General features: G+C 41.1%; 1 protein-coding gene across 6 annotated transcripts in view; it reads left to right on the top strand.

The window, feature by feature from the left end:
* HELQ (helicase, POLQ like) overlaps positions 1-13,654 on the top strand; it is a 34,441-nt gene that overhangs the window by 4,189 nt on the left and 16,598 nt on the right. For 3 of the 6 annotated variants that reach the window (XM_073340537.1, XM_073340538.1, XM_073340542.1), the window contains 7 exons: positions 420-1,176; positions 2,603-2,781; positions 3,524-3,724; positions 5,471-5,543; positions 10,307-10,404; positions 11,665-11,763; positions 12,741-12,886. In XM_073340537.1, the coding sequence (XP_073196638.1) occupies positions 420-1,176; positions 2,603-2,781; positions 3,524-3,724; positions 5,471-5,543; positions 10,307-10,404; positions 11,665-11,763; positions 12,741-12,886 (1,553 nt within the window). Of the gene's footprint in view, positions 1-419; positions 1,177-2,602; positions 2,782-3,523; positions 3,725-5,470; positions 5,544-10,306; positions 10,405-11,664; positions 11,764-12,740; positions 12,887-13,654 lie in introns of those variants that run through there. The other 3 variants (XM_073340541.1, XM_073340544.1, XM_073340543.1) reach the window with 3 other exon arrangements.

Genomic DNA, 13,654 nt, shown 5'->3' with positions numbered 1-13,654 from the left:
AGTACAGATAAAGCACTCCTTGAGTATGAACAGTTGCACTGGTGAACAGGTGGCTGATATCAGTGTTGTTCATTTCTGAATGAGAAGGGGTGGGATAAGCTATGCCAATATAAGGCACCTTCATGCAACTTGTTGATGCTGTGTCATACCAGTATAACTCGCACTGAAATAGTTGTACCAGTATGAAATCTGAGTGTCGACCAAGCCTCAGTGATTTAGGACCACAAGTCACTTTAGTGCTTTTGAAAATCCCAACCATTATCTTTCACAAATAGAATGAAATGCACACTTAAATTACTCATGAAATTGACATTTTGGTTTTGAGTCAGATGTTTCAGATATAAATCTGTCAGCATGTGAGTCAGCCTCCCATTTGGTGTTGAATATTCATAAATATACTCTTTTTTTTTTTTTTGCAGTATAATAATGACAGTGAAGAGGACATGTTTGGTGATTATGACAGCTTTTCTGGAAATGATTCTTTGTTAGCTCAGTTTGATAATATGGAGCAGGAATGTATTCAATCTATTGACTTGACTTCATGTACTAAAAACATGGAAGAAAAAGCTACTGTAGAGCCTGCATTTGGGTATCTTCAATTACAAAATGCCAGAAGCAAGGAACTAATTTTTTCTGCTGCAGGAAACATTATTGGTTTCAAAACTGAAGAAGAGAGTCATTTGAGGACCACAAGTGAACAAGATAACAGGACTCTAGAACCTGGAGACTGTTTTTTAGATGACTTGCCATCTTCACAGCTTCTATATTTTGAGGAAATGAATAATACCTCAGTTGATTCTAGAAAATCATCAGGTACAAAAGAGAGTGCTAATGACATGAATTCTTGCCTTGATAAAATGTTGAATCAGTCGTCTTGTCACCATAATGCAGAGCACACCAAAATAAATAATGAATTGTCCCCAAGCACCACGTCCAACATGAGTAAAAGAAAGAGTCTCAAAGATCACCTCAAAAATACTATGACTGGAAATGCCAAGGCTCAGACTCCACAGGTTTCTAGAACTAAACAGCTCAAAGAAGCTGTTCTGTCTGAAGAAATTTGTGTTGCCAAGAAAACTATTGAAACTTCTTCTGTTGACATTGGCCCTTTTTATGGGTTACCCAGTAAAGTTAGAGATCTCTTAATACAGTTCCGAGGGATTGAAAAACTTTATGGTAATATCCATTAAATTTTTGTTTAAAAAAATCACAGTTGTTTGCTCTTGGGTTACAGTGGATATAATATTTCCAGCAGATTGATGCAACCTTTTCATCATGTACTCGTGGAAACAAAATTTCTGTTTTAAGTTGCTAGACAGTAAGTTTGTTGAGTTGGAATTAGTTAAAATTAACCCATAAATTCTAAGGAAAAATCTTTCAAAGAATGTTGTAGCTGAAAAAGTGGAAAGCAAGGAAACTTAAGGTTACTCTTAATTTTTTTTTAAACATTAAAATATGGAAACTGTAACTCTGTCCCCCATCCACCCTAAGCTTTCGTTGTGTAACCAAACTTTTTTTTGAGGACTTAAAAGCATGAGAAGGTCATCTTAAAACTGTAGTTGAGGCAGGATGTAGGGGAAGAGATGGTTGATATTTACCACTCTTGCTAAGAAATTCTGAATTTATTTTTTTTCATGGTATTTGCATGTGCTTTGTAAAAAGGCTGGAGTTACATTGTTGTAGCTACTTAAAGCTGTATGTTCCTGTGTTTAAGTTTTATGATAAGATTGAATTACCTGATCAACAGAAAATATAGGGGCTAAGAAGTTCTTATCCAAAGGCACCTCAACTTCTGTGGCCCCTAAAGGATAGAAACATTCTTAATTTCTCAGTTTATGGTAGAACTGTCTTCTTTTGGAAATCTGAGATAGGCTTTGCCAACTACTTTGGGGTTGTATTTGTGTCTAGATAATGTCACATTGAGTATTTCTGTTGAGACATGCTGTTGGTTTTGTGACTCTTATTTTCGAAGATGTACAACCTTGCAATGCAAGGTTGTCTACTGGGTTTTAGTGGTGTGCAGGTGATAATACGTGGATGGAATTAAGGTTGTTCGGGTGACCTAATCTGGTAAAATTTTGGTAATGTCAAAATGAAATGGTTCTTTAAGACATCACCAAAATATTACTTTTCAGTGAACCAAAAAATTGTATTTTGCAGACTGGACACTAAATCACAAATAGTTTAAGTTCAACCAAAATTCTATATTTTGGCAAATAAAACTATTCACCAAAAATATTTTGCCCAGCTGCAGCTGGTGGTCATTCCATGAAGCTGTTTTTAATTTCTACCTTCTGAAAGCTGTTTAACCATCTGGGCAATCTGAATGGCAGGCTGTTGCTGTAGATGCTTTAATACCTATATGTAGGATGGAGCCATCTGTATGTGGTATATTAAAATATTTTGTTCTGTGGACACTTTTATAAGAAGGAGGATGGGCAGGCTGGATCATCAGAAATGTTCAGTACTTTATCAGTGAAAGCTGCCTGAGACAATAATCTGCCCATACCCTTTAGTTTTACAGAAAACGTGTATTTTGATCCTGAATCAGCATGCATGTGAGAAGAGAGGTGGCAAAATAATTTTTCTTTCAATTTTACAGAGTGGCAGCACACTTGCTTAACGTTAGAATCTCTGCAACAAAGAAAGAACTTAATATATTCATTGCCAACCAGTGGTGGAAAAACACTTGTAGCTGAAATTTTAATTCTTCAGGAATTACTCTGCAGGCAGAAAGATGTTTTAATGGTTCTACCATATGTGGCTATTGTCCAAGAAAAGGTGTGAAAACAGTATTTTGGTTTTTTGTTTTGTTCTGAAATGAATATTACTTTTTATACATGCACTTTTTTTACCAGTGTTGGAAAATTGACTGTAAATATTTTAAATCCTCTGTTAATCCATAGGAGATTTCTAGTGAATATATTCTTGTGTATCTTGAATAAATATCAGCCTGGAAATGAAAAGTATGTTTCTATTTTCTAGTTCAGTTAAGAGGCTCTCAAACTACTCTTTGTGATGAAATGTACATAGTCTATAGTTAAGGATATCCACTTCAACTGAGTTATGAAAAATTGGATTTGCACCAAGCTGTTGGAATGTTAGTGCCTTGCTTGCAGTGCCGTCTAATCCAAGTCTACTCTAAAATCCATGTTGACATTTAAATAATCTTGCAAAAAAAAACCATAGCTGTCTAATGGAACTAATAAGTGATTTATGGAGGACAGATGAAGTATTTTGTCACTGGTTTGACAAATCTCAACACCTGAAAGGCTTATGTACTAAAATATTTTTGTCGTTAATATGCTTTGATTTCACTTTTTGCAGTAGTCATTTGTTCAAGTAATAGTTCTTATTGTCAGCTGTATTGTTGCATAATGTATACATGAAATAATGTCTTATTTTCTGGCCTTAATCCTGAAATTCCATTAGCATGAGTTAATTGCAAGATCAAAGTCATTAAGTGTGAAAATTAATTTACTCTTCATGTAATTTGTTCTTTTTGCATTTTATTATATTGTAGGTTTGGGCCTTGTCAAGTTTTGGAATAGAGCTAGGCTTCTTGGTTGAAGAATATGCGGGAAGTAAAGGAAGATTTCCTCCAATCAAAAGGAGAATGAAGAAATCACTGTACATTGCTACTATAGAGAAAGGACACAGCCTAGTGAACTCCTTGATTGAAACAGGAAGAGTTGGTGACCTGGGTCTAGTTGTAGTAGATGAGGTTTGTTATAAAACTTGCAACAGGTTACTAATACATATGTTACTATTTTATTTACAAAACAGTTACAAGAAAAATACACCATTTAAAACTGTATATATACTGTACAAATGGGCATATTGTACAGGTACTATATTAGAAAACCATTGCTTAGCAAGCTGGAGAGTATCCAAGATTTGTCTTGAGGGTTATTGCTCATTTGGGATTTGCTCCTTTCTGGTATCTTAATAGAGCAGTGGGCTCTTAATTTGTCTGAGAAATCTTCTTAAAGATGGTTGGCAAATGTTAACTACCTAAAACACAGCCATTTGCAGAATAGGATACAAGGGGCATTCATCCCATACTAGTATAAAACAAACTTTAAATTAATCTTGAACTGGTTACATTGAATGTGTTTTACTGATCCCTTAATTATACACAAAAACATGTTCAGTCTAGCATAAACCATTTTTGATCACATGGTTTTCTGAGAGTCCATTTGTAGCATGAACTAATCTAAGAAGATAAAGGAACAGCACTATTCAGATTTGACAGAGGATATGTCTACTGCACTACAGTGGTACAGCTAAGGCGCTGCAGCTTCTTATGTCGATGAAAGGGTTTTTTCTGTAGATATAATTAATCCACTTCTCCAAAAGTTGGTAGCTAGGTTGATGGAACTATTCTTTCATCGATCTAGCTACGTCTATCGTGAGGGTTAGGATGACCTAATTACAGTGCTCAGGGCACAGCATTTTTCACAACCCTGAGTGATATTGCTAGGACAGTCTAATTTTTAAGTGTAGGCCAGAGTCACAACTCCGTCCCTACTCTGCTCCTGGTATAGTGTAGCTATGTGCTTCCCCTTACTTAAACTAGATTACAAGGTGTCAATCCAGCCCCATGTAACTACCAACAATATTACTCAAGTTGAAGGTGTCCCTTTTTAATAAAATGTTCTGTGACGAAAACATTGAGAATTAACTGCTGCTTTGCCAGTGATTGCTGTACTGTCATTAACTGTTAGCAAAAGGCCTTCACTGCCTTCTAAAGCAGGGGTTCCTAACTTTTTTCTTTCTGAGCGCCCCCCCCCCACACACACGTGGCCCAGCTGTGCCACAGCAGTTGTTTTTCTGCATATAAAAGCAAAAGCCATCGTTAGGGGGGAGCAAGGAGGGCAATTGCCTGGGCCCCATGCCGCAGACGGCATCATGAAGGTAAGTTGCTCATGCTTCGTCTTCCGCCCTGGGTGGTGGTACTTGAGCCTGGCTAGAGTCGTACATGGCAGGGCTTCAGCTTTCAGTCCTGGGTCTAACGCCAGCCATGCTTGTCAAACTCCCTGAAACTTGCTTCTGGCCCCCGCAGCGGCCCCAGACCTCTCGTTGCACAGTTTGATCAAGATAAGAGATGTACAAAATAAATTCTAACTGGGTAGTAATAAAAGATCACTGCACTGAGTGTTTTCTGCCAGGAAGTGCCATCCCTGTGACCGTTGTCATTTAATTTAATGGAAAGCAAACCTTGTTAAACACATACTTTTTTCCGCATTCTCCTAAAAAAATAAATATATATATAATATTTTATAGTGAGATGACATTATTGGAGGAGGCTTTAGAGTCAAAATACACCAAACTTAAAGAGAAATCGGACAAAAGGTTTACCATATTAAAAATATTTGGGATTTGATTTGTATGTTGGTTTGTATTTAGAAATATTGCTAAGTCAGTAACTAATTTACCATGCCTCACTTCTCTTTATTATTCCCCGAAGTTGCACATGCTTGGTGAGGGGAGTCGTGGAGCTACACTGGAAATGATTCTTGCAAAAATTCTCTACACCAGCAGTAAGTAACTCCTGCACCATGACTAGTTAACTTTAAAAATACCATGTAAAGTAACAACTTGTATAACTTGAGAGAGATAATCCAACTTTTAATTTATTTTTTGTTTCACGGTTTCTAAAATATCAGAAACTCCACTGAGTAATAGTGTATTTCACCATGGATCACTGCGGTTATTTTTTACCCCTTTGTAGTGCCTTGCAGGAGTTCATGAAGTGGCCCTGTAGTAGTCCCCTTCCTTCATCTCTGAGAAATTCCAGTTTGGGGTGAACTCTTCCCTCAAGAGTGAAATCTGACCCTTCCTGTTAAATGTTTATATAAAGACCTTAGGGAACACTGTGAAACAGTATCCATTGCATAGGGCGAGTCTTCACGGCACAGTTGGCTTGAGTTATAACTAGTGTTACCCTTAACTTGATTTCCAGCCACATACAAAAATCTGTAGCTTGAGTTAGGTGGTACTATAAGCTCAAGACAGCTGGCCTTTCAGGGTATGTCTACAGTACACCTGGGAACATGCTTCCCAACATGGGTGGACACACACACACACTAGGTCTGCTGGATCTAGTATGCTAAATATAGTAGTGTGGCATGGGTGGCAGCTCAGGCTAACCACCCAAGTACACACCTGGGCAGTCAGGTGGACTTGAACTCGGGTGGCTTGCGCAAGCCACTGCCTATGCTGCTGCAGCTACGCTGCTATTTTTAGCATGCTAGCTGGAGCAGAGCTAGTACATGTCTGTCGATGCTGGGAAACATTGTCCCAGCTACAGCATAGACCAGGGGTCTCAAACATGCGGCTTGTGGGGTTATTCCCTGGGGGCCGCCAAGCTCCCTGCACTCTCTCCCGCACCCCCCGGACTTATTTCCTGTGGCCATCAAGCTCTCCCTCTCCCCCCAGCACGCCGCATCCCTGCTCGTCTGCCTACCTCCAGGCACTTCCCACCTCCAAACAGCTGTTTGGCTGCACTTAACGCTTTCCGGTGGGAGGAACGGGGAGGAGGCGGGGCAGGGACAGGGATTTGGGGAAGGGGTTGGAATAGGGGCAAGGAGGGGGCGGAGTTGGGGTGGGGACTTTGGGGAAAGGGTTGGAATGGGGGTGGGGAAGGGGTGGGGCAGGGGCAGGGCCTCATGGAAGGGGTGGAGTGGGGACCGGGGTAGGGAGGGGGGTGTCAGTGATGTAGCCCTCGGGCTAATGTACTAATCCTCTTGTGGCCCTTGTGGTGATTCGAGTTTGAGATCCCTGGCGTAGACATTCCCTTGCAGGGGGAGGTCGAAGCCTGAATGCTGCTGAAGTTTGAGCTAGTACTTCAGTGGGGATACATCAGCTTGAGTTACAACTCAGCAGCAGCTAATCTAGTCACTTTGCAACTCACTCAGTAACTCGTTGTTTTGAACAATAGTTGCTCAAGTGCAGTTAACTGGTGTGCTAACTCAAGATGACCATACTGTGAAGACACACCCATAGTCACCAGTATGTGGACAACATTAAATTCTTTATTCCTTTTTCATCTAAGATGGTTTTCTAATGTTTGTGATTTCTCAGCTTGTTTTGACTTAAATGGAAGTGATATGTCTGCAACTAATCTGGGAAGGATGGATGCTGCTGTGTCAGGGGATTAATCTAGAACAGTGTTTCATAACTGGTAGGTCATAAGGCCCAAGAGATTCACAAAAGGCAATCGGGGGAATTTGCAAGGTGTTGGTTTATGTTGAGATCAAACTGCCGAATAAAATCTCTCCCGCCACTCCTTTCACACCCTTACCCTTCAATGCCAGCCTCTTGAAACACACAAACAAATAAATTACATGGACTCATAGACTTTAAGGTCAGACGGTACCATCGTAATAATCTAGTCTGACCTCCTGCACATTGCAGGCCACAGAACCTCACACCCCCACTATGTAATAGACCCCCTAACCCTGGCTGAGTTACTGAAATTCTCAAATCATGATTTAAAGATTTCCAAGTTACAGAGAATCCACCATTTACACTAGTTTAAACCTGCAAGTGACCAGTGCCTCATGGTGCAGAGCAAGGTGAAAACTCCCAAGATCTTTGCCCAATCTGATCTGTGGGAAAATTCCTTGCCAGCCCCAAATATTGTGATAAGTTAGACCCTGAGCATGTGGGCAAGACCCAGCAGCCAGACTTCTGGGAAAGAATTCTCTTTAGTAACTCAGAGCCCTCCCCATCTAGTGTCCCCTCACTGGCCATTGGAGATGTAGCAGTTGTCGATCAGCTACATGTCATTGTAGGCAGTCTCATCATACCATCCCCTACATAAACTTACCCAGCTCGGTCTTGAAGCAGATAGGCTTATCATTGTTACATGTTTTATTCTTTTTATATAAATGGAAGAGGGTCACTGATCTAAAAGAATGGAGGTGGGGAGCACCGCCCTTTCACTGTGTGGTTTGTGGCCAGGGGTTGTGGAAGATCTTTTTTTCCCTGAGTACACGGAAAAGGGCATTGTGAGATATTTCTGTTATCTGTCTGTGACTAGCCCAGAGACTCTTCTTGGATGCAAACCTTGCCACAGTATTACCATGTCTTTTGTAATTGTTCCCCTAATGCAATTGTACGCCGGTGGACCTCTGCAGTCTTCATCTGATACAGAATACAGCCACCTGCCTTGTCAGTGAGAAAGGTGGAGAACATTCAGCATGTGCTCTTCAAGTGTGGCACTAAAGGCTACTTGGGTGTTCTGAGTAAAATTCAAGAAATCTAAATATGCATTGTCTGGGACCCAGTTATTTAGAAGACACCACCTTCTCTGCTGTCGTCTAATGATAGTTAAGGCCTTTTGTATCATGACCATCTGCCTAGAAGGTGGCTTTCTAAGGTCAGCAGCAGAACACTCCTAGCTCCAGGGCACCTGCCTTTAAAACTTGCTTCTTGTTACACTGAAGGACTCTTGTTCAGTCCAGGCTTCAATTTGATTGTTGCTTTTTCTTTTTTAATCTGTTTGGTTGTGTGACGGGGTCACCACTCATCACCGCTGGCACCCCCTGTTGGTCACTCCGGGAATTAGCTCTTGACCGCTGTGGGGCGTCCTAAACACATGGTAGTCTGCCCATTGGCTCCGCTCCGCTGTCCTGGGACCTGCGTTGCTCCCTGCTCGGCGGTGTCCTCTGCAGGACACTCTGCATGCACTTCAGGACACTGCCCTCCGGCAGTGCCCACCACTCTGGTCTCACCCCCTTCCGGGGTGGCGTTGTTAACAGCCGTTCTTCCGTTTGTCCCTGCCTCCATGGCCAACCACAGCCCTAGAGTCTAACCCCTTGTCTCAGGGGCAGGTCATGGTCTGTCTCGGCCTCTCTCCTCAATGGCAAGGGACAGTGCAAAGGGGGAAGGCGGGGGGGGACCCAGGACCCCCCACTACCCTGGGTCCTTTCCCAGGGACTTTCTAGGGGCAGCCTCCTTCTGCCTTCCATCTCTCCCCTCTTGCCTCCCTATTTTCCTGGGCCACACCCTTTGGCCCGATGCACCTTCTCAACCCCTCTTAGCAAGGGCCACAGCCTGGCAGGTATCTGGGCCAGAGTTCTGCTCTGCTTCCCCAAGCCTGCCCAGCACTGCTTTGTCTAAGATGTTGCTCTTTAGCTCAGGAGCCAGTCCTTCTCCCTTGCTAGTCAGAGAGCAACTGACTGCCTTCTCTGCTAGGCAGCCTTTATATAGGATGTAGCCCTGTCCTGATTGGCTGCCTCTTTCCCTGCTCTGATTGGCTCTCCCCCAGCCCTTTCTGATTGGCTGCTGGTCTGGGCAGCCTCTTAGGCCTGGTTCAGCCCTTGAGTCTGGAGCCCTGTATGTTATAAAACCATTGCTAGGGCTGTTTTGTCATGTGGCTCTCCAATTCTATTACCTTCATCGTTTTCAAAAATACATCCTTCTCTTGACGTGTGAGAGGTGAGTGCTAGTGGACTGTTGTGATGGTGAACAGTTAAACTGTTTCACTGAGAACCTTGAGAGCTGCCAAATTAAAGCTTTAAATAAAAGTCTAACCCAGGGGTTCTCAAACTTCATGTCGCTGTGACCCCCTTCTGACAACAAAAATTACTACACGACCCCAGGATGGGGGACTGAAGCCTGAGCCTGCCTGAGCCCCACTGGGTGGGAGGGCCAAAGTCTAAGCCACGCCGCCCTGGGTGGGGAGGGTAGGGCCAAAGCTGAAGCTCAAGAGCTTCAGCCGCATGCAGGGGACCTTTAATCTGAGCCCTGCTGCCCAGGGCTGAAGCCCTTGGGCTTCAAATTCAGCCCTGGGCTGTGGGCCTCAGGTTTTGGCTTTGGCCCCAGGCTGCAGCAAGTCTAAGCCAGCCCTGGCGACCCCGGTAAAATGGGGTTGCGTCCCACTTTGGGTCCCGACCCACAGTTTGAGAACCTCTGGTCTAACCCAATGACCACTGTGAGAGCTTTAATTCCTCCACAGGTAGTAAAGTTTCTTGTTCCCTTAAGTTTTCTTTATTAACGGAGTTAGGTTGGGTTTACAGCAGTTGGCTCTGATATGGCAACTGCTGTGTTAAAATATGTTCACTGTTAACTAGAACTTTGCTTGTGCTGTGATAACTTGCACTGAAATAGGTACAAAAGTCTGTGGGCCCCTTTGGTTGGCCTTTTTAAAAAAAATAATGGCATGATTTAAACAGCTGCCTAGATACTGAATTCAGTGCTTTTTATATGTGCTATATAAGGCTATAAATACATCTTGTGACATTTTTAACATTTTGTGTCTTCTAATTTACTCAACATTTAATTTTCTATTTTATAGAAACTACTCAAATCATTGGAATGAGTGCAACTTTAAACAATGTTGGGGACCTGCAGCAGTTCCTGCAAGCGGAGTATTACGCTAATAATTTTAGACCAGTACGTGTTCAAGACTAGGGAAAACTATTGCTTAACATTTTTATTTTTAGAGTTAAAAGTGATTGCTAGTTTCATACTTTGAGCTTTCAACACACAGTTTTTGTACCACTTACACTGATTGAGTGCTTGTCTACGCTTACATTTTATAGCGCTCTAACTCGATGGCTCAGGGGTATGAAAAATCAGACTCCGAGCCGTGCTCCCAGTGCTCAGAGCTAATCCCCTCGTGGAGGTGGACTACCAGGAGTGCTGAGAGAGCTCTCTCCCGGCGCTCACATGTGACCACACTTGCACTTCAAAGCACTGCTGCAGGAGCATTCCCACGACAGTGCTTTGAAGTTTCCAGTGTAGCCGTGCCCTTAGAAACTTAGTTCAAAGCAGTACAACCTCCCCGTGCAGACATAGTTATACTGGTATAAAGGTGCTTGTATCTGCACAGCTTATTTCCATAAATATAAGCACCTTTATACCAGTATAACTATGTCTGCAGGTGGAGGTTGTACTGCTTTAACTGTATTGGTTTCTAAATCAGTTCAGTTAAGGTGGTACAAAATCTATAGGTAGACCAGCCCTTCTTTGTGATTGAGAAGGCACTTGTATTCTGAGTTCCTTCAATCAGATGCTTCAGTTACCTTTTAAAAACAAACAAACAAAAAACCTTTGGGCTAAAATTTCTCATTTGTTTTCTCTACCCGGGCAGAGAAAAGAGGGTATACAGTTAGATGTTTAAAAAAGTGTTCCTTTGCTTTGAGAATTAAAAACATACGTCTTTCATTGTTCGGCTTGCCTAGATTTCCGGGGACAAATCACATTTATTTTCTAAAAGATATGTGGCAGTAGTGGAAGTGACACACAATACAAACTGTATTTAACTTATACTGTTGCAATTCAGAAAGATACTTACCTTGAAGGGAATCAGTAAAGCTAACTAACATTAGATGAAATAGCATGCAAAACTGAAAGTAAATTGCTTGTGCACTAGCCCTGAAGCTCACAGCATCAGCCAAGCTGTACTTTACCAGTTGGTAGGAAAGGTGTGTATTGTCTTGAGGTAATGAATTCTTGGAGGTAAAGAACAGGCAAATAAATGCCATATGCCAGCTCTTGGGTGTAGAGATAAGAATGGTCCTTTATTTTTTGAAGTTTGGAAATGTATTTCCAAGAGATCTCATAGTTTTAAAGTTGTAGTGATGCAGACAGTAATTTGACCAAAGTTAATGTATCATTTCTTTTTCTTTCCTTTTTTTTAAACCAACCTAGGTAGAATTAAAGGAGTATGTTAAAATACAAGATAGTATCTATGAAGTTGACGACAAAGCAGAGAATGGCCTTACTTTTTCACGTCTTCTTAATTTCAAGGTAATACAGATAAATGTATGAAACTTTTCATTTCTTTAGGTATACAGTATTCAAAACTTAAGGTAAATTAAGGTATTATTAGGACTCATTGGTTCATAAATATACAGTATGATAAAGGGGTAGAATATCAATGGAAAAGTGGTCTTTAGAAGGCCAAATACTAAAATGAGGGGTGTTTTTTAGATTTTAATTTTATTCCCAGCTGTACAGGAGAGAAGAAGGGAGAGAACTTATTTTCCCTTCTGACTGGGGGAGTGAGGTGCTTGAAAATTTCAGACAACTAGCCAGAAGCTGCTACAAAAAGGATAGAGCCTATGAGCAAGGGCCAGGAAAACCACCTAGGTAGGTATCCCAGCACCCTCTCTCTTCTCGACAGCTGGGAATGGGTGATAGGCTTTCACACTAGGGCATTGCCCCTGCATTGTGGTAGGAGGAGATACCCTTCTCTTTCATATTGGCTTATGACTACTGGATTTCTGGAAATTTTGTTTCGTCTGGTATAACTATTCTTAATGTAGATCAAATTTGGGGCCTAATATACTTGAGTGCCCAGATGTGAAGTGTGGGGGAAGGAAGGTAATGGGTCTCTGTTCTTGATTCTAGGTTGCTATGCCCACAACCATAATGTAACAATCCGAACTCGTTGTTGTCTTTACCTACTTTTTACTGTGCCTCCACCCCCAAAAAAACTTCTGATCTCTAGACCAGTACTCTTCTTCATTGATAGAGTGACTACCAGTACGATAGAACAGGTAGCACCAGTGTTACCAATGAGTTCCAATGGTAGTAAAGAGGCAAAATATTCCATTCACACCTTTCTGTTCTCTCCAGTCAAATACTGAGCATCCCTTAAAGTTCTGCATTTTTAAAGCGAAAGGAGATTCAGAATTGATTTGCGGGTCAGGACCTTCGGTTTAATTCATGTAGTAATCACAAGTAGAGTGTGTGATAACTCTTTTTTTTCACTTTTATTTCAGTATTCTAGTAATCTGCAGAAGATGGACCCAGACCACCTTATTGCCTTGGTGACAGAAGTCATTCCAAATTATTCCTGCCTAGTCTTTTGTTCCACTAAAAAGAACTGTGAAAATGTAGCTGAAATGATATGCAAATACCTGAACAAGTATGTTTCTCTCATTACTATTTTAGAGTACACCTGAAATGCCAAATCGGCCTTGACTGTTGACTTCTTTTAGCACAAAAACTAGTCACCTGCCTTTTCCAATGATGATGAAAAAAATACTTGCCTGACGAAAAACAAAAAAAATTAACTTGCCCTGGGCGAATGGAGTTATAGGGTAGTTTGAAGGGAATGCTCCTGTTCCAGAGTCCATTTTTGGTTTAAAACAAAAACAGGCACTAAAATACAATTTTTCAAGAATCAGTTTAAAAAATATAAACAAGAAAAAAGAGCAAAAATAGCAAAGTTCCTTTAGAGACCATCAATGGAATTCACATCTTGTTCATGCTGTTCTGTGTAAATTACAGCACTCACTGTTTACCATTCATGCTCTCAGTGGTTCTCTTCTTTGTCATGCCTAACAGTAGCCTGTTAAGCAGCTCTTTGTGTTTGGTTACATATGCTGGGAATGTAAGATGCAAACAAAAAGTTGGATTTTTTTTTAAGTTGAATATCTTAACGTTTTATTTCATTATCAATGAAACAACCAATATCTGCTCAGATTCATGCAATAATTCATCTAATAATAATCCAAAAAAATCTATAGAAATGATGTTTCTAGGAAGTTACATGGCACTTAGACTCATTTTCAGTGTGTATATCTGATTACCTTAACAAAATAAATACTGAAAATTGAAATCGCTAACTACTTGGTATTCCCATCATTGTGATTGCTGCCTATGAGGAAAAGAATCTGTGCTATTACTAGAC

The sequence above is a fragment of the Lepidochelys kempii genome, chromosome 4 (genome assembly GCF_965140285.1).
Source record: "Lepidochelys kempii isolate rLepKem1 chromosome 4, rLepKem1.hap1, whole genome shotgun sequence".
NCBI lineage: Eukaryota > Metazoa > Chordata > Testudines > Cheloniidae > Lepidochelys > Lepidochelys kempii.
This window is presented reverse-complemented; position numbering and strand designations above follow the sequence as displayed.